This window comes from Telmatherina bonti, assembly GCF_933228915.1.
Source record: "Telmatherina bonti genome assembly, chromosome: 13".
NCBI classification, from domain to species: Eukaryota; Metazoa; Chordata; class Actinopteri; order Atheriniformes; family Telmatherinidae; genus Telmatherina; species Telmatherina bonti.
Genome location: NC_136611.1, coordinates 39,398,928 through 39,424,669, shown reverse-complemented (window position 1 = coordinate 39,424,669; position 25,742 = coordinate 39,398,928). Strand labels below are relative to the sequence as shown.

At 51.5% G+C, this 25,742-nt stretch overlaps 1 protein-coding gene across 1 annotated transcript in view; it reads left to right on the top strand.

Moving 5' to 3' along the window:
• Positions 1-25,742, top strand: part of LOC306764584 (regulator of G-protein signaling 3-like) — a gene marked incomplete at both ends in the record, with an annotated part of 157,519 nt that overhangs the window by 115,521 nt on the left and 16,256 nt on the right. Inside the window, 8 exons of the mRNA XM_079251758.1 lie at positions 10,872-10,977; positions 11,082-11,178; positions 11,287-11,520; positions 12,547-12,586; positions 12,672-12,925; positions 13,118-13,201; positions 17,263-17,374; positions 17,978-18,147. Of these exons, the coding sequence (XP_079107884.1) occupies positions 10,872-10,977; positions 11,082-11,178; positions 11,287-11,520; positions 12,547-12,586; positions 12,672-12,925; positions 13,118-13,201; positions 17,263-17,374; positions 17,978-18,147 (1,097 nt within the window). The remainder of the gene's footprint in view (positions 1-10,871; positions 10,978-11,081; positions 11,179-11,286; positions 11,521-12,546; positions 12,587-12,671; positions 12,926-13,117; positions 13,202-17,262; positions 17,375-17,977; positions 18,148-25,742) is intronic.

Genomic DNA, 25,742 nt, shown 5'->3' with positions numbered 1-25,742 from the left:
GCCAGGGGGATGCCAGGGCAATGCCAGGGGAATGCCAGGGCGATGCCAGGGCAATGCCGGGGCGATGCCAGGGGGATGCCAGGGCGATGCCAGGGCAATGCCAGGGCGATGCCAGGGGAATGCCAGGGCGATGCCAGGGCGATGCCAGGGCAATGCCAGGGCGATGCCAGGGGGATGCCAGGGGGATGCCAGGAGAATGCCAGGGCGATGCCAGGGGGATGCCAGGGGGGTGCCACGGCAATGCCAGGGGGATGCCAGGGGGATTCCAGGGCGATGCCAGTGCGATGTCAGGGCAATGCCAAGGGGATTCCAGGGCGATGCCAGGGGGATACCAGGGCGATGCCAGGGGGATGCCAGGGGGATGCCAGGGGGATGCCAGGGGGGTGCCAGGGGGATACCAGGGCAATGCCAGGGGGATTCCAGGGCGATGCCAGGGGGATACCAGGGCGATGCCAGGGGGATGCCAGGGCAATGCCAGGGCGATGCCAGGGGAATGCCAGGGCGATGCCAGGGCAATGCCAGGGCAATGCCAGGGGGATGCCAGGGCAATGCCAGGGCAATGCCAGGGCGATGCCAGGGGAATGCCAGGGCGATGCCAGGGCGATGCCAGGGCGATGCCAGGGGCATGCCAGGGGGATGCCAGGGGAATGCCAGGGCGATGCCAGGGGGATTCCAGGGCGATGCCAGGGCGATGCCAGGGCAATGCCAGGGGGATTCCAGGGCGATGCCAGGGGGATGCCAGGGCAATGCCAGGGCGATGCCAGGGGAATGCCAGGGCGATGCCAGGGCAATGCCAGGGCGATGCCAGGGGGATGCCAGGGGGATACCAGGGCGATGCCAGGGGGATGCCAGGGCAATGCCAGGGCGATGCCAGGGGAATGCCAGGGCGATGCCAGGGCAATGCCAGGGCGATGCCAGGGGGATGCCAGGGGGATGCCAGGGCAATGCCAGGGCGATGCCAGGGGAATGCCAGGGCGATGCCAGGGGGATGCCAGGGGGATGCCAGGGGAATGCCAGGGCGATGCCAGGGGGGTGCCAGGGCGATGCCAGGGGGATGCCAGGGGGATTCCAGGGCGATTCCAGGGCAATGCCAGGGGGATTCCAGGGCGATGCCAGGGGGATACCAGGGCGATGCCAGGGGGATGCCAGGGCAATGCCAGGGCGATGCCAGGGGAATGCCAGGGCGATGCCAGGGCAATGCCAGGGCGATGCCAGGGGGATGCCAGGGCGATGCCAGGGCAATGCCAGGGCGATGCCAGGGCGATGCCAGGGGAATGCCAGGGCGATGCCAGGGCGATGCCAGGGTGATGCCAGGGCAATGCCAGGGCGATGCCAGGGGGATGCCAGGGGAATGCCAGGGCGATGCCAGGGCGATGCCAGGGCGATGCCAGGGCGATGCCAGGGGGATGCCAGGGCGATGCCAGGGGGATGCCAGGGCAATGCCAGGGCGATGCCAGGGCGATGCCAGGGGAATGCCAGGGCGATGCCAGGGCAATGCCAGGGCGATGCCAGGGGGTTGCCAGGGCGATGCCAGGGCGATGCCAGGGGGATGCCAGGGGAATACCAGGGCGATGCCAGGGCGATGCCAGGGCGATGCCAGGGGGATGCCAGGGCGATGCCAGGGTGATGCCAGGGCAATGCCAGGGCGATGCCAGGGGAATGCCAGGGCGATGCCAGGGGGATGCCAGGGGGATGCCAGGGCGATGCCAGGGCGATGCCAGGGCGATGCCAGGGGGATGCCAGGGGAATGCCAGGGCGATGCCAGGGGGATGCCAGGGGGATGCCAGGGCGATGCCAGGGCGATGCCAAGGGGATGCCAGGGGGATGCCAGGGCGATGCCAGGGGGATGCCAGGGGGATGCCAGGGGAATGCCAGGGCGATGCCAGGGCGATGCCAGGGGGATGCCAGGGCGATGCCAGGGGGATGCCAGGGCAATGCCAGGGCAATGCCAGGGCGATGCCAGGGCGATGCCAGGGGAATGCCAGGGCGATGCCAGGGGAATGCCAGGGCGATGCCAGGGGGTTGCCAGGGCGATGCCAGGGCAATGCCAGGGCGATGCCAGGGGAATGCCGGGGGAATGCCAGGGCGATGCCAGGGGGATGCCAGGGGGATGCCAGGGGGATGCCAGGGGGATGCCAGGGCAATGCCAGGGCGATGCCAGGGGAATGCCAGGGCGATGCCAGGGGGATGCCAGGGGGATGCCAGGGGGATGCCAGGGGGATGCCAGGGCAATGCCAGGGCGATGCCAGGGGAATGCCGGGGCGATGCCAGGGGGATGCCAGGGCGATGCCAGGGCAATGCCAGGGCGATGCCAGGGGAATGCCAGGGCGATGCCAGGGCAATGCCAGGGGGATTCCAGGGCGATGCCAGGGGGATACCAGGGCGATGCCAGGGGGATGCCAGGGCAATGCCAGGGCGATGCTAGGGGAATGCCAGGGCGATGCCAGGGCAATGCCGGGGCGATGCCAGGGGGATGCCAGGGCGATGCCAGGGCAATGCCAGGGCGATGCCAGGGGAATGCCAGGGCGATGCCAGGGCGATGCCAGGGCAATGCCAGGGCGATGCCAGGGCGATGCCAGGGGGATGCCAGGGCGATGCCAGGGTGATGCCAGGGCAATGCCAGGGCGATGCCAGGGGAATGCCAGGGCGATGCCAGGGGGATGCCAGGGGGATGCCAGGGCGATGCCAGGGCGATGCCAGGGCGATGCCAGGGGGATGCCAGGGGAATGCCAGGGCGATGCCAGGGGGATGCCAGGGGGATGCCAGGGCGATGCCAGGGCGATGCCAAGGGGATGCCAGGGGGATGCCAGGGCGATGCCAGGGGGATGCCAGGGGGATGCCAGGGGAATGCCAGGGCGATGCCAGGGCGATGCCAGGGGGATGCCAGGGCGATGCCAGGGGGATGCCAGGGCAATGCCAGGGCAATGCCAGGGCGATGCCAGGGCGATGCCAGGGGAATGCCAGGGCGATGCCAGGGCAATGCCAGGGCGATGCCAGAGGGTTGCCAGGGCGATGCCAGGGCGATGCCAGGGGGATGCCAGGGGAATGCCAGGGCGATGCCAGGGGGATGCCAGGGGGGTGCCAGGGCGATGCCAGGGCAATGCCAGGGCGATGCCAGGGGAATGCCGGGGGAATGCCAGGGCGATGCCAGGGGGATGCCAGGGGGATGCCAGGGGGATGCCAGGGGGATGCCAGGGCAATGCCAGGGCGATGCCAGGGGAATGCCAGGGCGATGCCAGGGGGATGCCAGGGGGATGCCAGGGGGATGCCAGGGGGATGCCAGGGCAATGCCAGGGCGATGCCAGGGGAATGCCAGGGCGATGCCAGGGCAATGCCAGGGGGATTCCAGGGCGATGCCAGGGGGATACCAGGGCGATGCCAGGGGGATGCCAGGGCAATGCCAGGGCGATGCTAGGGGAATGCCAGGGCGATGCCAGGGCAATGCCGGGGCGATGCCAGGGGGATGCCAGGGCGATGCCAGGGCAATGCCAGGGCGATGCCAGGGGAATGCCAGGGCGATGCCAGGGCGATGCCAGGGCAATGCCAGGGCGATGCCAGGGGGATGCCAGGGGGATGCCAGGAGAATGCCAGGGCGATGCCAGGGGGATGCCAGGGGGGTGCCAGGGCAATGCCAGGGGGATGCCAGGGGGATTCCAGGGCGATGCCAGTGCGATGTCAGGGCAATGCCAAGGGGATTCCAGGGCGATGCCAGGGGGATACCAGGGCGATGCCAGGGGGATGCCAGGGGGATGCCAGGGGGATGCCAGGGGGGTGCCAGGGGGATACCAGGGCAATGCCAGGGGGATTCCAGGGCGATGCCAGGGGGATACCAGGGCGATGCCAGGGGGATGCCAGGGCAATGCCAGGGCGATGCCAGGGGAATGCCAGGGCGATGCCAGGGCAATGCCAGGGCAATGCCAGGGGGATGCCAGGGCAATGCCAGGGCAATGCCAGGGCGATGCCAGGGGAATGCCAGGGCGATGCCAGGGCGATGCCAGGGGGATGCCAGGGGGATGCCAGGGGAATGCCAGGGCGATGCCAGGGGGATGCCAGGGGGGTGCCAGGGCGATGCCAGGGGAATGCCAGGGCGATGCCAGGGCGATGCCAGGGGAATGCCAGGGCGATGCCAGGGGGATGCCAGGGGGGTGCCAGGGCAATGCCAGGGGGATTCCAGGGCGATGCCAGGGCGATGCCAGGGGAATGCCAGGGCGATGCCAGGGGGGTGCCAGGGCGATGCCAGGGGGGTGCCAGGGCGATGCCAGGGGGATACCAGGGCAATGCCAGGGGGATTCCAGGGCGATGCCAGGGCAATGCCAGGGCGATGCCAGGGCGATGCCAGGGCGATGCCAGGGGGATGCCAGGGGGATGCCAGGGGAATGCCAGGGCGATGCCAGGGGGATGCCAGGGGGGTGCCAGGGCGATGCCAGGGGGATGCCAGGGGGATTCCAGGGTGATGCCAGTGCGATGTCAGGGCAATGCCAAGGGGATTCCAGGGCGATGCCAGGGGGATACCAGGGCGATGCCAGGGGGATGCCAGGGGGATGCCAGGGGGATGCCAGGGGGGTGCCAGGGGGATACCAGGGCAATGCCAGGGGGATTCCAGGGCGATGCCAGGGGGATACCAGGGCGATGCCAGGGGGATGCCAGGGCAATGCCAGGGCGATGCCAGGGGAATGCCAGGGCGATGCCAGGGCAATGCCAGGGCAATGCCAGGGGGATGCCAGGGCAATGCCAGGGCAATGCCAGGGCGATGCCAGGGGAATGCCAGGGCGATGCCAGGGCGATGCCAGGGGGATGCCAGGGGGATGCCAGGGGAATGCCAGGGCGATGCCAGGGGGATGCCAGGGGGGTGCCAGGGCGATGCCAGGGGAATGCCAGGGCGATGCCAGGGCGATGCCAGGGGAATGCCAGGGCGATGCCAGGGGGATGCCAGGGGGGTGCCAGGGCAATGCCAGGGGGATTCCAGGGCGATGCCAGGGCGATGCCAGGGGAATGCCAGGGCGATGCCAGGGGGGTGCCAGGGCGATGCCAGGGGGGTGCCAGGGCGATGCCAGGGGGATACCAGGGCAATGCCAGGGGGATTCCAGGGCGATGCCAGGGCAATGCCAGGGCGATGCCAGGGCGATGCCAGGGCGATGCCAGGGGGATGCCAGGGGGATGCCAGGGGAATGCCAGGGCGATGCCAGGGGGATGCCAGGGGGGTGCCAGGGCGATGCCAGGGGGATGCCAGGGGGATTCCAGGGTGATGCCAGGGCGATGCCAGGGGGATTCCAGGGCGATGCCAGGGGGATACCAGGGCGATGCCAGGGGGATGCCAGGGCAATGCCAGGGTGATGCCAGGGGAATGCCAGGGCGATGCCAGGGCAATGCCAGGGCGATGCCAGGGGGATGCCAGGGCGATGCCAGGGCAATGCCAGGGCGATGCCAGGGGAATGCCAGGGCGATGCCAGGGCAATGCCAGGGTGATGCCAGGGCAATGCCAGGGCGATGCCAGGGGAATGCCAGGGCGATGCCAGGGCGATGCCAGGGCAATGCCAGGGCGATGCCAGGGGGATGCCAGGGGGATGCCAGGGCGATGCCAGGGGGATGCCAGGGGGATGCCAGGGGAATGCCAGGGCGATGCCAGGGCGATGCCAGGGGGATGCCAGGGCAATGCCAGGGGGATGCCAGGGCAATGCCAGGGCAATGCCAGGGCGATGCCAGGGCGATGCCAGGGGAATGCCAGGGCGATGCCAGGGCAATGCCAGGGCGATGCCAGGGGGTTGCCAGGGCGATGCCAGGGCGATGCCAGGGGGATGCCAGGGGAATGCCAGGGCGATGCCAGGGGGATGCCAGGGGGATGCCAGGGGGGTGCCAGGGGGATGCCAGGGGGATGCCAGGGCAATGCCAGGGCGATGCCAGGGGAATGCCGGGGCGATGCCAGGGGGATGCCAGGGCGATGCCAGGGCAATGCCAGGGCGATGCCAGGGGAATGCCAGGGCGATGCCAGGGCGATGCCAGGGCAATGCCAGGGGGATTCCAGGGCGATGCCAGGGGGATACCAGGGCGATGCCAGGGCGATGCCAGGGCAATGCCAGGGCGATGCCAGGGGGATGCCAGGGGGATGCCAGGGGAATGCCAGGGCGATGCCAGGGGGATGCCAGGGGGGTGCCAGGGCGATGCCAGGGGAATGCCAGGGGGATTCCAGGGCGATGCCAGGGCGATGCCAGGGCAATGCCAGGGGGATTCCAGGGCGATGCCAGGGGGATACCAGGGCAATGCCAGGGGGATGCCAGGGCAATGCCAGGGCGATGCCAGGGGAATGCCAGGGCGATGCCAGGGCAATGCCAGGGCGATGCCAGGGGGATGCCAGGGCGATGCCAGGGCAATGCCAGGGCGATGCCAGGGGAATGCCAGGGCGATGCCAGGGTGATGCCAGGGCAATGCCAGGGCGATGCCAGGGGGATGCCAGGGGGATGCCAGGCGAATGCCAGGGCGATGCCAGGGCAATGCCAGGGCGATGCCAGGGCGATGCCAGGGTGATGCCAGGGCAATGCCAGGGCGATGCCAGGGGAATGCCAGGGCGATGCCAGGGCAATGCCAGGGCGATGCCAGGGTGATGCCAGGGGGATGCCAGGGGAATGCCAGGGCGATGCCAGGGGGATGCCAGGGGGATGCCAGGGCGATGCCAGGGCGATGCCAGGGGGATGCCAGGGGGAGTCCAGGGCGATGCCAGGGGGATGCCAGGGCAATGCCAGGGCGATGCCAGGGCAATGCCAGGGCGATGCCAGGGGGATGCCAGGGCAATGCCAGGGCGATGCCAGGGGAATGCCAGGGCGATGCCAGGGCGATGCCAGGGCGATGCCAGGGGGATGCCAGGGCGATGCCAGGGTGATGCCAGGGCGATGCCAGGGCAATGCCAGGGCGATGCCAGGGCGATGCCAGGGGGATGCCAGGGCGATGCCAGGGCGATGCCAGGGTGATGCCAGGGCAATGCCAGGGCAATGCCAGGGCAATGCCAGGGCGATGCCAGGGCGATGCCAGGGGAATGCCAGGGCGATGCCAGGGCAATGCCAGGGCGATGCCAGGGGGATGCCAGGGGAATGCCAGGGCGATGCCAGGGGAATGCCAGGGCGATGCCAGGGCGATGTTGTGTTTAATCGAGCATAGCTTTTGAACCATAAAAGATAGAAACATACTTTTTTCCCCTCTTAATCGGGAGACTCCAGGCTTTCAGACGGTAGTTCCGGCATCACTGCAGCCCTTTCATAGGAGATACAGTGTTGTGTCAAAATAGGTGTTCCAATCAGAGCCTTTGTCTTTGGTGCATGACACGTGTTTGTCCAATCAGAGCCGATGATGCTTCAGGAAACGCCTCCAAACAGTGTCAATCACTCTGCATCGGTGTCATTAGCAGTCAGATAGCTGCCTTCTGTATTTACAAGGTCGATAAATTATGAAAACAACAGCTTTTACACACACATACCATGCATAATTGCTCAAACAAACATTTGCATCACTCAAGTAGTTTATTTCAACATAAACGACACGACGGCGTTGTAACAGATGTATAACTTGGTAACAGATACAGTGTGTGCAGCTGACAGTGATTTGGGAAAGCTGCGGTGCTTCAGTCCCCTTCAGTACCTTTAGTCATGCTTCCAAATTATAATACTCTTTATTTCAAGCAAAGGAGCCTCATTTACATAGCAGTTTATATTACAATTCAAAAGAATAAAAACAATACAAGGTATAGGACATTATGGGGCTTTGAAAGGTGGTGTTTATTAGCATTTAAACAAATAAAAAAAAAGTCAGGCGAGGTTTATTTCTCTAAAATACCCTTGGTTCCCAGAGGGTTAACAAGCACAAACCAAAGTCTTATCAGTTTATTTTCAGTTAACATCAATTTATTTAGATAAACTAGACATAAATATAAAATCACTGTAATCACAAAGAAACAAAAGTCACCATATAAATGTCTGAAAGAAAATGCACAGAAACCTATGCTTATTTAGTCCACACAATGTATATTAATTTAATTATTCTTTCCTTATTAATTTACTCTTTACTTTTTCTAATGTGTTGTTGCACTTAAAAGTTTTCTCAGATGATAGAAATGTGTTTCCTCCAGGAAAAGAATTCTACATTCATACAAGAAGTGGCTTTTATGCAGTTACAAAAGCTTTAGGAAGAACAGCACAAACAGCTATTTTACACAGGATTTGTTTGTTTCTGTCTACACATGCTATGACATCATCCCTTCAGTGAGCATAAGGCCTGTAATGAGCACCCTGTTCTTCCTCACTTCCCTCTCTCATGTTTTCCTTTCCTTTGCTCTGCCTTCCTCATCCAAGCTTCACCTTATCTCCTACACCTGCACTGATCAGTAGTTTGTACCATACATGTAAACATGTTAGTTTTGTTCTGAACTCGTCCTCTGCATCCAACAGTTCTTTCTAAATTTCTTAAAACTTGCTAAACTCTGCAATAATACATATTTGTTTGTCATTTAATCTTTAACCTCCTCTTCACTAAACTGTTAGAGGAAGATAATGTTCTCTCTTTTCTTTCCTGATCCATCCAGGCACGTTCTGTCACATCTAACAACAGGGTCATAGCACCAAACTCTGGGCCCTGTACACTCTCAATGTGAGCGGGCCCCTATCCATGCCAGTGCACAAGGCTGAGATGCCATTACTCCATGCAATATTTAGGATAACCATTCCTTGCTAAAAAGCTCTTGTTGCATTAACACTGACTATCACTGCCCTACGACAACGTTCTCTAGCTTTATTTATTAAATAAAACCATGCCGTCCCTCTGCTGCACTGCCATCATTCAGACGGACCGGAAGGAAAGCTCCACCTCCCTCCTCTCTTTCCCGCCGCGTTTGCCGCTCACTGCAGACAAGCAGCAGACGTGGCAGGAGCGTTTTGGGCGTCGGACACAAAAGTGGCAGTTTAGTGACCAGCGTCGAGCGTTTTTGACGCTCAAAACGCGTTTGGTCTGAACATACCGTTATGTTCAAATACCTGAAACATTCGGCTACACCTGGTTTGTGTACTAACATTTGGATCCATGACACTTGTGCAAATTTCAATTTAAAAACATTTATTCTAGAACAGGAGATAACTGCACACTCAGGATTCAATCAAATGATCTAAATTATTTCTGTATTGAGAACACAGTAGAAATTAACAGAAAAATGTGGGGGAAAAAAAGAAGTTGTGACTGGTTTCAAGGGCCTGTGTCATCCTATTAATAGTGCCTGCGATAGTATAAAAAAAAGTCAACTGTCAAATTGTTCTTCAGCGTGCAGAAAAAGAAATAAAGAACTGATACTTCGGCCCTGCAGCCAGTTTTACCGCCGCTGCCTTATAAATGAGGAAACATGACATGAGGAAGGATGGGTGGGTGTTAAACATAAAGAAGTATCTCTCCACTTCACCTAAAGGGGAAAGGATAAAGATGCAACAGAAAAAAAACACACCTCTAAGCATAAGCACAAACTCAGATGATAGACAACACACAATATGGGGGGGGGGGGGTGTCGCAGCCAGCCAAGCAGCACGAGTGGAGGGAGGGGCGAGGTCTGGAGAAGGTGGTGAAAGATAGGAGAGTGTGCCTGTAACAATGTGTGTGTGTGTGTGTGTGTGTGTGTGTGTGTGTGTGTGTGTGTGTGTGTGTGTGTGTGTGTGTATGTGTGTGTGTGTGTGTGTATGTGTGTGTATGTGTGGGTGTGTTCAGTGAGTGAGTCTGTGAACTTTCCCCAGTTCATCTGGGCCACCTGATGTAAACGCGGCCTTGAGAGCTGAGTTCAGTTTAAGTTCCACAGGCCTGAGAAAGGGAGGGGGGTTAGGAGGGGGGCTGAGCGTCAGACAGCATTACATTCCAGGAGACGTGATAACCAGCCTGCCCAAGGCCAGTCAGGGAGCCAGATCCAGATAACAGCTTTGTTTTGGGTCAAGCTAAGCTTCGTTTGGCTCAGCTTTGAGTCCTTAGTGGTCTCTGTCGGACTCTGAAACAGCTGAATCGGGGGTCAGTTTCCACCAACTCTGACATGAATGATTGTCAGAGGTAATAGGGACATAGAATAATTGATTGTATATCAAAACACTGAACAAGTTTAAATGTTATGCTCTATATTTGCCAGTGATGGTAAAATTGAAATAGTGTTTTATTCTATACTGAAACTAACATGGAACTTTTAATGGGAAACAAGTTTTCATGATCAGAAAAAGATGTGGTTGTCATGTTACTGTTCCATATCATAACCAGTCAATCTGAAATGTATGTATGGATGGATGGATGGATGGATGATGGATGGAATCGGAACTTTTGGATATTGATCAGTAGTTGTGAGATTATTGCATCTGTTGACTGTTTATGTTTTGCACCAGTGATCTCACCTTCCTTCCATCTCATCTGATGAAAAATTGTAATGATGAAGCTCATTTCAGATAAGATCATCTTTTTTTAATCAAAGCAGACAAGTTGTGCTCTTAGTTTCTTGTTAAACTGTTTTGAATTTAATGAAAAAAACTGGTTTAATCTGATTGTTAATCTGACCTGAGCCAGTTGAAACTGGATTTTGTGTAAAGATCCTGGTGTTAAACTTTTATGAACTTGGAGTAAAGTTTTTTTTTAACCTTTTGTGAAACTGGTTTGAATCTGAAATTACACCTGTTTGAACCAGGTGTAAAACTGGTGTTATCCTGCATTTAACATGATGTGAAAGTGACTCAAAACAACAGCAACAGTGAACAGTGTTCAGCATAAACATTATACAAATTTTCATATAGATCCATCAAAGCTGTTGTCACTTGTTAATCGTGTCACCCATCAAAACCCCGTTGGACCCACTTTCATTGATTCTCTGCTGATTATAGGAGGTCCAGCACACAGGTCTGGACTCTGTCAAGGAGACTCTGTTCTGCAGCTGAACGGACTTCCTGTGGAAACCTGGAAATGTGCTGATCTTGCACATGCTATCAGGTAATGTTGCCACATAACCCTTCCTCCTCAGAGTCTGACTCCCTACAGTAATCAGCAAACTGCACTCTATAGTACCTTTTTAATGTTTTTTTCCTGCTCCATAGGAGCTGTCCAACTCAGATTGTGTTGGTGGTGTGGAGAGGTTTGCCTGAACTTGGATCAGGAAATGAATCTTTGCTCCACTCTCAAACTCACAATATGGTGAGTTGTAAAAAACAAGCCCAGACACCTGGATTTCTGATTAAACTGCTGCTTTTCACTCTTTTTTTTTTTTTTTTTAAATAACAATGATAAACCCTCTCTCTGCAGTCTCATACCTCCAATAACAAACATGGGCACAGGTGGGGGCAGGGACTTGGAGTCCGGTCTAGTTTGGGGGCTCTGGGTTCTCTGTGGAAGGATAAGAAGGAGGACCATAAGAAAGAAAAGGAGGAAGACCAGGAGCTGTACTCACCTTACACCACCACGTTAAAGGGCACCCGTGTGACATCATCAAATGGAGACAATTATATTATTCTTTCACCTGTTAATACAGGAGAGCAGGTAAGTCAGAGAGGCAGAGCCTACAGGTGTGTCCTTGTCATACTGTGCACAGACTCATGGAAAGACTAGCGTATGGTCCGTTTCCAGTGCTGTATTAATGTAAACCAGGAATCTGTATCTGAACTACAACCCGTTGCTGAAACAAAACCAGTGTGATAAAGATGGGATACTCAGCACTGAGACTTCAAAGCCTGTTTCATTCTGTTTAAAGTAGATTGGTTTGAATCACCGTGTTGAGTCTTGTGTCAAACCTCTGTAGTAGAGCTGCACAATATACCGCTTGAGCATCATCATCGCAGTGAACATGTGTGAAATAATCACATCGCAGGTCCAGCAATGTAGAAAGCAAAGGAACTCAACAAGATCTCTTCCGTTTCAACAAAACCTGACAAACCATTACTATATAACACAATTCACATTTGACAATTACAGAATGACTCATCGACCCAGAATAACTACCAAATACAGACAAAAAGCCATACTTTCACAAAAAGAGGTGAGATCAGGTTAATGTCAACAAGATGGCAGGACGCCATCTGTAAAAAATTATTTTAAGTTTTTTTATCAGTTCATATCGCAGGGTTAGAAAATATTGCAATGTCAATTTTTTTATATTGTGCAGCAATACAGTGTAGTCATGTAACGAAAGACGATGGAAGTGTCATACATCAAAGACCAGCTGTTGTTTCATTCATTGTGAGAGACTTTTATCTTCAAATGAACTATAATGAGGAAAAAGGAAATAAATCAATACTATGTCTGGAAAAATTTAGACTTTTCCATTCCGATCATATCTCCAAACACTGACAATGAAATAATTATCTCTCTTATCTGGTAGGTATATTGGCTGCTTATCAAACTGAACCAGAAACGTTTACCTGGGTGAGAAATGTGCTGATTACCTTTGTGTGAGACTTAACAGAACCTGACCCAGAAGGAACACACATACCATCAGAACCAATGAATATGCAGTGAATCCAGTCACATTCTGGTGTAATTACAAAATGTTTGTTGGATCTGTTTCAGCTGCTGCAGCCAGTTTTCCGGGACCGGAACGAGACTATTGGTATGGCCGCTCTCATCTTATCCCATTCCGAGGACCTTTAAAAATATTGATGGAAAACTAAAAAAAACGTGTGGCTGTTCTCCAGGTCGTCTGTACCAGACTCACCCAAGCAGAAGCCAGAACCTCCCTAACCATCCTCGACCTGGGTCGTCACAACAGCCATTCACTTGTTGCACCTCCACCCTTCCTCCTCCATCCAAAACCTCCTCATCAGGCCCAGCTGGTAACTACAGCAACTACCAGAACTGCACCATTGTTCAATCCCATCTGCCCCACTCTGGATACGGAACCTATGCCAGTCTGGCACCCAAAACGCTCATCTTCCCCATCTTTGTTCAGGTCAGGACCATAAATTTAAACCCACCCAGAACCAATATAAATGTTCTTTGTGAGTCTTACATCAACTGTTTACTGCATGTGAACACACAGTTTCAAACCTGAACCACTGAGTCCATGTAAAAACGTTGACCACAGAAACCATGTGTCGCTCCTCTGGTCCATTGTTATGACTATATTGTGTTGCTTTTTCAGCCTGTGGATCTTTGCAGCCTAAACCGAACCCTGCTCCTGTCAGAAGAAATTATCCTTCATCAAGCCGACCTACTGCCCAGCAAGGTAACTGGTCTGTAGCTGGTTCTGACTCCGGTCAGTACCGATAAAACCACAATAGTTCACCAAACTCTGACCATTAGAGAGAAAACTTGGCTTTCTTGTAGTTTCTGATGGCCCTGCTTCCCTGAATGCCTCCAGACAAAGAACAGCTGGTAGAGGAACAGTTCCTGCACGAAAATTATTTTTGGTTTAACTCTTTATGGGACAAGTGACTATTTTTGATCACTTTGGGGTTTTTTTTTTTCAAATCCAGCATTTAACTATTTTTTTGTTCATGGAACAGCAGAATGGAGGTCTTGGTACATACCAGGAGGACAATTTTAGGTTAAATTTTCTAATTTCAAGGTATTTCATTGAGTGCCCTAAAAATGGTTTACGGATGTGACTGCTGAACCTAAGAGGAGGAGATGTCCCCAAACAGCAGATCCATAATCAGTTCCTCACGGAGGGATCCTCCTGCTGATACTGCGCTCACACCAACACACATTTACACACAAACTCCATTTCTAGGAATCTGCAGAATCTCACTTTCATGATTTCAGTAAAAGTGCAGATGAGACATCTCTCCGATAAAGGCGAGCTTCAAATGGCTGCAGTCAGACGTGTTTGTGTCCCTTCAGTCCAGTTCACCCCAGTCATGTGATCATGTATACTCTTGAGTGACCTCATCAGTAACTGGACCTCTGTAGGAAATGACCAATGATTGTTGGAACACTGTTGATTATTTTTTGTCTGTGTTGATAGAACAATCAGTAAAAGAAATTCCTGCAGGATTCTGGTCTGGTTTGTTGCAGATATGTTTCAGGGGAGACTGAGGTTGGTTTAGTGGACTTTTCTGCCACAGTTCCTGTGTCATGTGAGGTACCCTAGTCCATTCTTGCTTTATTATACTTTTCATTGTAAATGCTACCTGTTGAAACAGGATCATCATGGCAACTTTATCTGTGTGGCACCTTTCATGTACAAGACCACTCAATGGGCTTTACTTTAAATATTAGAAGCTTTACAGATGGTGAAAAGAAGCATGAAAACAACAACAAACAGCAGAAATCATAATAAACACCACAATAGTAGAATAACCCACCGGACTAGATTGTAAATTACCTGTATGGAAAATGAGGTTGCAATCAGTTCAGAAAAAAAATGCAAGCTGCACTTCAATGCGCCACCTTGTATTGAGTGTTGTTGAGACATTTGCTGTATCTAGTTTATTGGTGTTAGTATGCAACTGGTTTAACTTGAACGTTTTGGGTTTTTTTTCATTTATAGTTGACACAAGCACAAAATCAACTGAGTGGAACCTGCCATGGCCTTGCTAGCTAGTGCCTAAATACAGCAGGACTTTACAGCAGTCATTACTTTGTCATTGTGGCATAAATGGTCAAGTACATAGATGCGATTATGTCAAGTAAATCACACTAAAAGTACCATAATACATTTCTTATACAGACCCGCCGAATTACCTGGACTCGTTTTGCAAATGTGAATAATTAAACGAAGTGAAAAAACAGGCAAAGAGTGCAGACCCCCCCAATGGCAAACCCAAAGTTATGCCCTTGCCTGCGGCCACATGCCTTGGACACTGTAGAGGGGGGCGGAGCTTCAACTGATCACCACCTGGTGGTGAGTTGGCTCAGATGGTGGGGGAGGAAGACGGACGTATCCTTGGGGTTTTTGCCCCTGGTTTTGTCGTAGCACCGGCCCACAATGGTTTTGCTCTGGGTGGGCTGGGCCCACTGGGTCTTGGCCGGGGCTCTGCCTGGGGGGTACGGGTGGTCCTGGGACCTGTGGGGTGCTGGCTCTCCATGCGGCCCGCGCTTCAGCGCCCGGTGCCCACTGGGTCGGCGTGCCGTCGCCCTGTGCTACCCGGTGCCCCTGCCTCGTGGCGCCGGGTGGCGCCTGCCTGGAGGCTTCCACTACTCTGGGCTCGGGGGACGGAGGCTCTCTCTGCTTTGCCTGCCCGGGCTCTGTGCGCGGTGGGCTTGCCGGGCCCTGGGGGCCTTGGCTTCCTCCCCTACACCTCGGGTCGTGGTCGTGCTCCCCTACAAGCACTCAGCTGATCTTTGATTACATGATCACAGGTTGAACAGTCACACGTGCACGCCCACAAAGCGCTCATCTTCCCATCTGCTTCCTACTAAATGTTGCTGATGACTCTCTGTAGGTATGTTTAATAACGGTTGGCATTTTAATTGTTATTTTTTTCAGTTATTTATTTATCTATTCTTTGTTTGTTTGTTTTGCATATTGTCACTAGTCTACTTATATCTTGTTTTACTGCAGTACTGTAGTAGTTTATATTGTTTTGCGAATACTGTAACTTCAGCAGCTTAGACACACCTTTCTTTTCTCTCGCTCTCTTTTCATGAGGGTTGGACTCCACCAAGGCTGCCCTTTATCACCGATTCTGTTCATAACTTATATGGACAGAATTTCTAGGTGCAGCCGAGGGGTTGAGGGGATCCGACTTGGTGGCCTCAGGATTGGGTCCCTGCTTTTTGCAGATGACGTGGTCCTGTTGGCTTCATCTGGTCGTGATCTCCAGCTCTCACTTGAGCGATTCGTGGCCGAGTGTGAAGCGGCTGGGATGAGAATCAGCACCTCCAAATCTGAGACCATGGTCCTCAGCCGGAATAGGGTGGATTGCCCTCTCCGGGTCGGGAGTCAGGTCCTGCCTCAAGTGGAGGAGTTTAAATATCTCGGGGTCTTGTTCACGAGTGAGGGAAGGATGGAACGTGAGATCGACAGACGGATCGGTGCGGCGTCTGCAGTAATGCGGACTCTGCGCCGGTCTGTCGTGGTGAAGAAGGAGCTGAGCCAGAAGGCGAAGCTCTCGATTTACCAGTCGATCTACGTTCCTACCCTCACCTATGGTCATGAGCTGTGGGTCGTGACCGAAAGAAGGAGATCTCGTATACAGGCGGCTGAAATGGGTTTCCTCCGCAGGGTGGCCGGGCTCTCCCTTAGAGATAGGGTGAGGAGCTCGGTCATCCGGGAGGGGCTCAGAGTAGAGCCGCTGCTCCTCCGCATCGAGAGGAACCAGTTGAGGTGGCTCGGGCATCTGGTCAGGATGCCTCCTGGACCTCCCTGGTGAGGTGTTTCAGGCACGTCCCTCTGGGAGGAGACCCCGGGGAAGACCCAGGACACGCTGGAGGGATTACATCTCTCGGCTGGCCTGGGAACGCCTCGGGATCCCCCCCGCAGAGTTGGCAAATGTGGCTGGGGTAGAGGGAAGTCTGGGCTTCCCTGCTTAGGCTGCTGTCCCCACGACCCGACCCCGGATAAGCGGCACGAAGACAAGACGGTAGCCTCCTGAGTGGAGATATTAGCTTCTTTGATGCTGGGGTGACTGCGTTTCCTGTCCTGAGGGGGCTGGGGTGGGTCTGTAGCTGGAGTTGCCTCACGGCAGCGGGGCAAGGCCGCTGGCTGGGGGGGATTGGCGGGCCTTGGCTCCGTGGCGGGTTGTCGTGCCGTGGCGGGGTGGACTGGGTGGGGTTCCCAGGCTCCGGTGCCTGGGGCTGTTCCCCGTCTCTCGGGGGGGGAGGGTGAGGAGCTCAGTCATCCGGGAGGAGATCAGAGTAGAGCCGCTGCTCCTCCGCATCGAGAGGAACCAGTTGAGGTGGCTCGGGCATCTGGTCAGGATGCCTCCTGGACCTCCCTGGTGAGGTGTTCCAGGCACGTCCCTCTGGGAGGAGACCCCGGGGAAGACCCAGGACACGCTGGAGGGATTATATCTCTCGGCTGGCCTGGGAACAACTTGGGATCCCCCAGATCCAGAGTTGGCAAATGTGGCTGGGGAGAGGGAAGTCTGGGCTTCCCTGGTTAGCATGCTGCCCCCGCGACCCGACCCCGGATAAGCGGAATAAAATAGATGGATGAATTACATAAAGTATTGCAGCTGGAAACATTTAATCATTGCCCAGCACTAGTTTGAATGTTTTTTGTGGATTTTTTTCATATTTTATATTGTACCCTGACTAATTTGTGTTTTCCAGATGTGCTTTTTTAAGTTGACTTAATGTGTATTTCTGGTGTAAGTCAGGTGTGTTTAATATATGTTTCAGGTGACGGTGTTGATCTATAGCGACCTGCTGTTGTTTACCAGAGAAGATGAAGCTGGATACTGTCATGTCCTACAGAGTCCTCTGTACCTGAACGCAGTCCAGCTCAAAGAGGGTAAAGCTCCACTCTGGTCCTCCCCTTATCCTTCTGCTCCTCAAGGTTATTTCCTCCATTACCTCTCTGGTGGAAATCCCTTCCTGTCTGAGGCGACAGATGTCTAGAACTTCCTTAATACACCTGTAAAGATTAATCTAAGGAGAATGTATATTTTCAGTGGGAATGTGGGCCAAGCAGTAATCCTGTATCAGACCGGTATATATTCCAGTCCCGATCAAATTCTGTTTCACCTAACAAAATACTAATATTAAGCAGTTTGGGATAAAGAATATTCCAACCCTATGAAATAAAACTCAGTTTTGGCCTGTTTACTCTGATTGATGTGTTTATATGGATAGTTTATTTTGTTTGGGCTTCTAAACTAGTTCTAATCCAGTATTGAGAAGTTGAGGCTCTATGTATACTACTCTCTGATTTATACACAATAGATGAATTAATACCTTTGTTTTAGAAAGCATCTCGTCTGCCAGCCAGAAAATGTTACATGGGGCCACAAAAACATGATTTATTTCCTTAAATGTGACTTATCTCACCAGAAACAACAGCTGCCTCCCAATCAGATTGCAGCATTTGATGTGTGTATGCATGTGTTTCTTTTAGTACCATCAGAACCACTCCACATCTATTTCCTGCAGCACTCTCAGAGCTGCTGCCGCTGTCTGTTCAGCTTGGAGGCATTCAGCATTGAGCAGAAGGTCCGAGTCAGCCTCTGTCTCCATGACAACATCCAACTCCAGCTGGTTGCCACAGAAACAAAACACTACCACGAGGTATTGTAACTTTACTTCTCCCCTCTGTGTGACACCTGCATATGTAACCATAGCACCAGGGCTCCATCTGTTTCTGATACCAAAACCAGGCTCCCTTTGAGGCCTCCAAAACCAGACCTGGAAAATGGAGCAAGATCAGCATCAGTGACAAAACAATATTTTGTTTGAGGGTGCCACCATAGCAATTGATCAGCTGTTGTAGGTGTAAGGGTGGGAGTTGATTAAAAAATTAATCTAATTAATTGCAGGCTTTGTAATTAATAAATCTAATTTAATTTAATTTAAATTGTATAAAAATGCTTGTCCCAAAAAGCAACATGTTTTTCATTTGAACAGATCTCAGTGGATGACTAAATTAGATTATATACACATATTTTAAACTCGGACTCCAATAATGTCTAGAAATATGCATTTAATTGCTCTACAAAACAGCAGAAAAAATAGAAACTAGCTAAAGCCACAAGCAGTGATAAAGGCCCTCGCACCTATGGCACCGCTCAGCCTATTGACACCGCCCTTCTTGGAAACCTCCCCCCCATGATTCTCGTGCCCTTACCTGAAGCCAGAATGAACATCAGGTAATTAAGGCTTTAAAACGGGGAACTTCCTGTCTTCAGGGGGCAGGGGTATGGTAGTGATGTCATATAGACACATGTTTGTGGTCAGCTTTGTATTAGACTGACCCAAAGCCAGTTTGGTGCAGATCGGGTGCTGTATATCAGAGATAAATCGCAACGTTGCTTTTAAAAAGGGACACTTCCTGTTTGCAGATGGCAGGGCTCATTTGAAATCAAAATATTAATAAGCAGTTGTGTTCAGGATGGAACTGGCATTGTATGAATCACTTTTAAGCCAGAAATGTTGTTTTGTGTGGGAGTTATATGAATTTTACCTCAATGGCGAGACATCATATTTTAAGGCCCCGCCCCTCCTACACGCCTGGAGTTTCGTAAACGATTAGTACAACTGTTAATTACACTTTCTTTTCTATTCTATTCTATTCTATTCTATTCTATTCAATTCAATTCTATTCTATTCTAAAGTTGTTTAGACGCTTTTATCCAAAGCGACTTACATATGAGTGAGAACAATACAAGCAGGAAATCAAACAGTAGAGGACATGGTAGGAAGATGCTAGTGGACTGTCCAGTTGGATGCAGGTCCTTCCTTGAAGTGCTACAAGCTTTTTTTTTGTTGTTGTTGTTTTTTTTTGGTTACTTACTTCCCACCCCATAATACCACCTATGTTACAATACAAAGAATCAATATCATAAAGTTTGTTGCAAAGAACTGGGCTAAGTTCTCCAACTTTCCAACAAATACAGCTAAACTAAGTGTTAAAGTTCTCCTTGAAGAGCCGAGTCTTCAGCTGGGTCTTAAAAGTAGACAGGGACTCTGCAGAGCGGACAGAGTTTGGGAGATCATTCCACCATCGTGGAACAACAGAGGAAAAGAGTCTGGCTGGTGATTTAGTCCCACGTTGTGGTGGTAACATGAGGCGTCTTTCACTGGTGGAACGTAGCTGTGGAGAGGGAGTGTAGGTCTGGATTAGGGCGTGAAGGTAGACGGGAGACGTTTGAGTTATTGTTTTGTAAGCCAGAAGCAAGGCTTTGAATTTGATCTGTGCTGCGACTGGAAGCCAGTGAAGAGCGATTAGCAGCGAAGTGACATGAGCTCGTTTGGGTTGGTTGAAAACCAGACGTGCTGCGGCGTTCTGGATCATCTGCAGAGGTTTAACAGCACGCAGGCAGACCTGCCAGTAGGGAACTGCAGTAATCGTTGCGTGAGATGACCAGAGCCTGAACCAGAAGCTGGGTTGTGTGTTCTGTCAGGTACGTCTGATTCTCTTGATGTTGTGGAGAGCATATCGGCAGGTACGGGCAACCAAGGCAACATGGACCTTAAAGGTCAACTGGTCATCCACCATGACTCCCAGATTGTAGGAACAAGTGTGATAGAGTGGAGCTTCACACTTAATTGCAGATGTGAGGAAGGATCGGCTGGACAGACAATGAGCTCTGTCATGGACAGATTGAGCTGAAGGTGGCGATCCTTCATTCATGCAGAGATATCAGCAAGGCAAGCTGATATTCTCATTGAGACGGTTGTGTCATCCGGAGGAAAGGAGAGGAAAAGCTGAGTGTCATCAGCATAACAGTGACAGGAGAAGCCGTGAGAACTTATGACTGCACCAAGTGAGGAGGTGTATAGTGAGAAGAGAAGAGGGCCGAGCATCGACCCTTGAGGCACCCCTGTTTTCAACTCATGGGATCTGGACACTTCTCCTCACCAGGATACTCTGAAGGATCTGAGAGGTAGGACATGAACCAGGAGAGGACAGATCCAGAGATGCCGAGCTCAGAGTGTGTGGAGAGGAGAATCTGATGGTTCACTGTGTCAAAAGCAGCAGACAGGTCCAGCAGGACCAGGACTGAGGACTGACCGGTGGATCAGGACCAGGACTAAGGATTGACCAGTGGATCTGGTCCAGCAGGACCAGGACTGAGGACTGACCGGTGGATCTGATCCAGCAGGACCAGGACTGAGGACTGACCAGTGGATCTGGTCCAGCAGGACCAGGACCAGGACTGACCAGTGGATCTGGTCCAGCAGGCCCAGGACTGAGGACTGACCAGTGGATCTGGTCCAGCAGGACCAGGACTGAGGACTGACCAGTGGATGTGGTCCAGCAGGACCAGGACCAGGATTGACCAGTGGATCTGGTCCAGCAGGACCAGGACCAGGATTGACCAGTGGATCTGGTCCAGCAGGACCAGGACTGAGGACTGACCAGTGGATCTGGTCCAGCAGGACCAGGACTGAGGACTGACCAGTGGATCTGGTCCAGCAGGACCAGGACTGAGGATTGACCAGTGGATCTGGTCCAGCAGGACCAGGACCAGGACTGACCAGTGGATCTGGTCCAGCAGGACCAGGACTGAGGATTGACCAGTGGATCTGGTCCAGCAGGACCAGGACTGAGGACTGACTAGTGGATCTGGTCCAGCCGGAGGGAATCGGTAACAGACAGGAGAGCAGTTCCAGTGGAATGGTTTTGCCTAAAGCCAGACTGATGTGGATCTAACAGGTTTTCATCATGGAGGAACTGTGAGACTTGGCTGAAGACTGAACGCTCCAGTAGTTTAGATAAGAACGGCACCAGTGGGACCAGCCGGTAGTTTCCAACCTGGACTGGGTTGAGTGTGGGTTTCATCAGCAGCGGGGTGACCCGAGCTTGCTGGTGGGAAAGACCCCGGATTCAAGAGAGGAGTTGATAATATGAGTTACTGCAGTTTTGATCGTAGGAGAAATGCTCTGCAGGATGTCGGTAGGGACCGGATCAAGTGCACAGGTAGTTGGTTTAGAGTTCTGTAGAAGCTTTAGGACTTCATTCTCATTCAGAGTGCGGAAGGAGCAAAGTGAAGCACCACTAGCTGGATGTGGTGGACTGAGCTGGTCAGGCTCAGAGAAGTGATTCCTGATGGTAGCAACCTTTCCGGTTAAAAAGGATACAAACATTTCTACGGTCAGCATGGCGGGAGGCTGAGCAGCTGCTGGAGAGAGAAGAGAGTTGAATGCTGAATGAATGACTAGCTGTCGAGTGTTAGGAGCATTGTGGATCTGGTTCTGATAGAAGTCTATCTTGGCAGCCTTTAGGCTGGATGTGAAGAGTGAGAGCTGAAGTCGGTACTCTGACAAGTCAGTGAGTTTATTGGATTTGCTCCACTTTCTTCCTGCTGCCCTGAGACCTGCTCTGTGACGTCTTAGGACCTCAGTGAGCCATGGACTGGGTGGGTTCTGTCTGGCTGGTTTAGACAGCAGAGGACAGAGTTTGTCCAGAGAGGAGGCCAGAGAGGAGCAGAGTGTTTCTGGAGCCTCATTAGTAGACAGTGAGGAGAAGTCTGAATCAGAGGGGAGGGTAGAGTTAACCTCATCAGACAGCTGTGCGGGACTTAGAGATGTCAGGTTTCTGCGGTAGGAAACCGTCCTCGGAGCCTCATGAGCGCCATGAGAGAGAAGGGCTGAGAATGTGACCAGGAGGTGGTCTGAGAGGTGCAGCGGAGTGACAGACAGATCAACTGAGGACCAGTTCCTGGTCAGAACCAAGTCAAGAGGATTGCCAGCTTTGTGTGTTGGAGGAGTCTGGACCAGCCTGAGATTGAAGGAGTTGATGAGGTTCATAAAGTCATTGGCCTGAGTTTAAGTCTCCTGTGACAGTTAGGGGTGTGCCATCGTCAGGTATGTCAGAGAGTAACATGTCCATCTCAGAGATAAAGTGGTTCATATTGCCTCCTGGAGGGCGATATATGACCAGAATGTATGTATTGGTAGGTGCAGAAACCTGTATTACATGATATTCGAGTGATGAGTAGGAAGCCAAAGGACAGAGAGAGGTAAAGCTCCATGTTTTAGGAAGCAGGACGCCTGTTCCACCTCCTCGCCCAGCAGAGCGAGGTGTCTGGGTGAAATCTGCGTTAAGGGAGAGGGCAGCTGTAGTAGCTGTGTTTTCTGCACGGATCCAGGTCTCAGTCAGGACCAGGACCTGAACGTCTGAGACTGACATCAGCGAACTGATGAATTCTGTTTTGTTAACTGCGGACTGACAGTTCCAAAGACCGAAGGTGACAGAGCATGTGGATAGTGTGGGAGACATTGGACGAGAGCGGTTTAGAAGGTTGCGTTGTCTGTGGGACACATGCCTCGGTCTGTCCCCATGTCGGACCGGGATGGGTTGGAGACACGTGGTAATGTGAGCTTAGCTGCTCGTGTCTTTGCTCGGTGGACTCGCAGGTCTTTACCCTTTAGGGTTCTGAACCCGACGTGGGCTGGCACAGTGGCTGATGTGACAGCGCACCCGGGCTGCTTAAGTACCTGAGACTGACACAGCTGAGTCCACTCAGCTTGATTTAACAGCCGGCTGAAACCGCCTCTTTCTGCTCGCCCCCAGCAGTGAACAGGGAGTGTTTCTCAATTCAGGGTCTGAATACTTCCAAGTGCGCAGACTGCGTAGGCAACGAAGTGTTCTACGTGGTCTGCACACCGAAGTGCGCTTACTGCCAGTAAAATGAGACGGCCTCTCTAGTGGACGAGAATTACCCATAGTGCACCAGTCCTCCATTGCCTGGAAACCACATATGCCAAGTTCATCTAGTTACTGATCCCATTCTTCCACAAAAGACACAAAAATAGTTTTAAAATGACAGAAAATGGTGCCAGTTATTTAACTTTGATTTATTGTCATTTTCCTTTGTGTGTAAATGAGCAACATGAGGCGGTTTAGACGAGCTCTCCTCTGGCTGACAGCTCATCCTGTCAAGCTGACGTTAACTTCAGTGGAAAATAATCCTTGTTAGACACATATACAGTCGTCCTCATATGTATTCATACCCTCCCATTAAAGAAGGAGAAAACTGCTGCCTGGGAAATAAGATGAAACTGACTAAAGTCATAATAAATAAAAGGTTGATGAAAATCATGACATTATTTTCTAACTCTGGTTCAACAGAAAGATTTTTTTAAAAACCAAACCAATATGATAAAATAACATATGGTACATCACTCAAACTAATTATATATATACATATATATATATATATATGTATATATATATATATATATATATATATATATATATATATATATATATGTATATATATATATATATATATATATATATATATATATATATATATATATATATATATATATATATATATATATACATATATATATATATATGCATATAGATAGATAGATAGATAGATAGATTTTTTTTTAAATCCTTTATTTTCACTGTTCATAGTTTTTTTTGTTTTTTTTTCCTTTAACTCGATTAAATGACAAAACAGTGTCTTATACCATTGGATTATAATTTAGCACATTTTTAATTTTTGTTCATTATTTCAGTCTCCAGTTGTCTGAGTGACTGTAATGAATTCAGCCTTTTCTTTAATGAAAGCTGACGAAGACATCTGAGGACGACTGGAATGAAATTCATTGATGGTTATTGGACACAAATATGTGTGTTTATACATAAAATAAATAAATAAATGGTCTGGCTGGTGCGGTACCTACACCGGTGCTCTGCTGCTCATTCTTTTCTATCAGGAGCGCAATGAATTCTGGGATAGGAGAGGGTGCAAAGGATACATCTCTTGTATCTTTCGTTTTAAGCTAATCTGGAGCCAAACGAAGGGCATTTGAAGGGTGGATTCGAAGGAGCCTTTGAATTGAGACAGCACTTAGTGCGCCACGATGACACATACAGCCAACGAATCCGCACTTCGAAGTGTGCAGACCTGAATTGAGAAACACCCAGGGAGTGTGACCCACGTCGCGGACTCAGCTGTTGTTGATCTCAGAGAAACGTGGTAACGACACAGCCCGGCACCAAACAAAGACCCAAAACCAAGACAGAAACTCTAGCAGTAACTCTCTCTAGCTGACTGAACCACTACGCTAAAAATCAGTGCTTGTTCCTCTAAAGCATGCTTAACCAATCTTTGTGTCAGTTGGATAAAATCCCAAGGATGAGTTTGTTAAATTGCGTGGCAAAGTAAATGGCCAAATTTACCCCCAAAATGGCATGTATTTCAAAATGGCTGACTTCCTGTTTAAATTTACTGATCGGTCCAAAAGGGTTTTTTGTAAGTCTGGACAGGAAGCACTTGTATACCAAATTTAATGCATGTCAGTCAATTGAGTGGGCAGGGCTAACTGATTTAAATGAGTCGCTGTCCATCCATATTGAGACTTATTTAAGACTTGTTATTTGTTTCTCTATGAATCAGTTTACACCATGACTGAAATCACCCTTGACAAGTTTGGTGGAGATCAAAGGTTTATGGCTTTGTTACAGGTGCTTTCTGTTTCATTGCATTGGAGAATCATTTGCCATGATTACGTTTGACGTATCAACTTGATTTATTTTATCGTGGAATCCTGAAAGGGTTGGACATGTTGTGAAGAAGTTTCAAGTGTTTGAGATATATTGTTGAAGAGATTTACCACTCCATGTGAAAAAAAGCACTTCTTGTTCGAAGTGGGCGGTACTTAGGGCTAGACTGGAAATGGTCACATTATTCTGTTCAAGACCAGGCCCTGATTATTTCCTGTAAGTTTCATGGTGAAAATATAAAAATTGAGGGATTTACAGTGATTTATGATGTCATGGCATTGTATAGAAATTTGCGATGGCGTCGCAGTCAAACCGTGCAGCGTAAAGCAATGCATTTCACAAGATCTGTTCACCACCTTGTTTTCTGCTTTCTGACCAAATTTGAGCTTGGTGAACGACAGAAAGCCAGAGAAATGTGTGTCTGAGTAAAAAACAACATTTCTGGCCACCAGGGGGCGTGGTTAATTGATAATCCAATTACTGACATATAGATCTCTTCAGGATGAGACTGCCACCATATCTAGCAAGTTTGGTGCAGATTTGTTGTTTTATGCAGGAGCTATATCAATGTAATTTTTCACGGCGAGATATCAAACTTTGAGGCCCCGCCCCTCCTACATGCTATAGGTCATATAAATGATGAGCACAACTTTTAATCGCACGTGCCTCCTAAGTATCATGACCAGTTTTGGTGTAA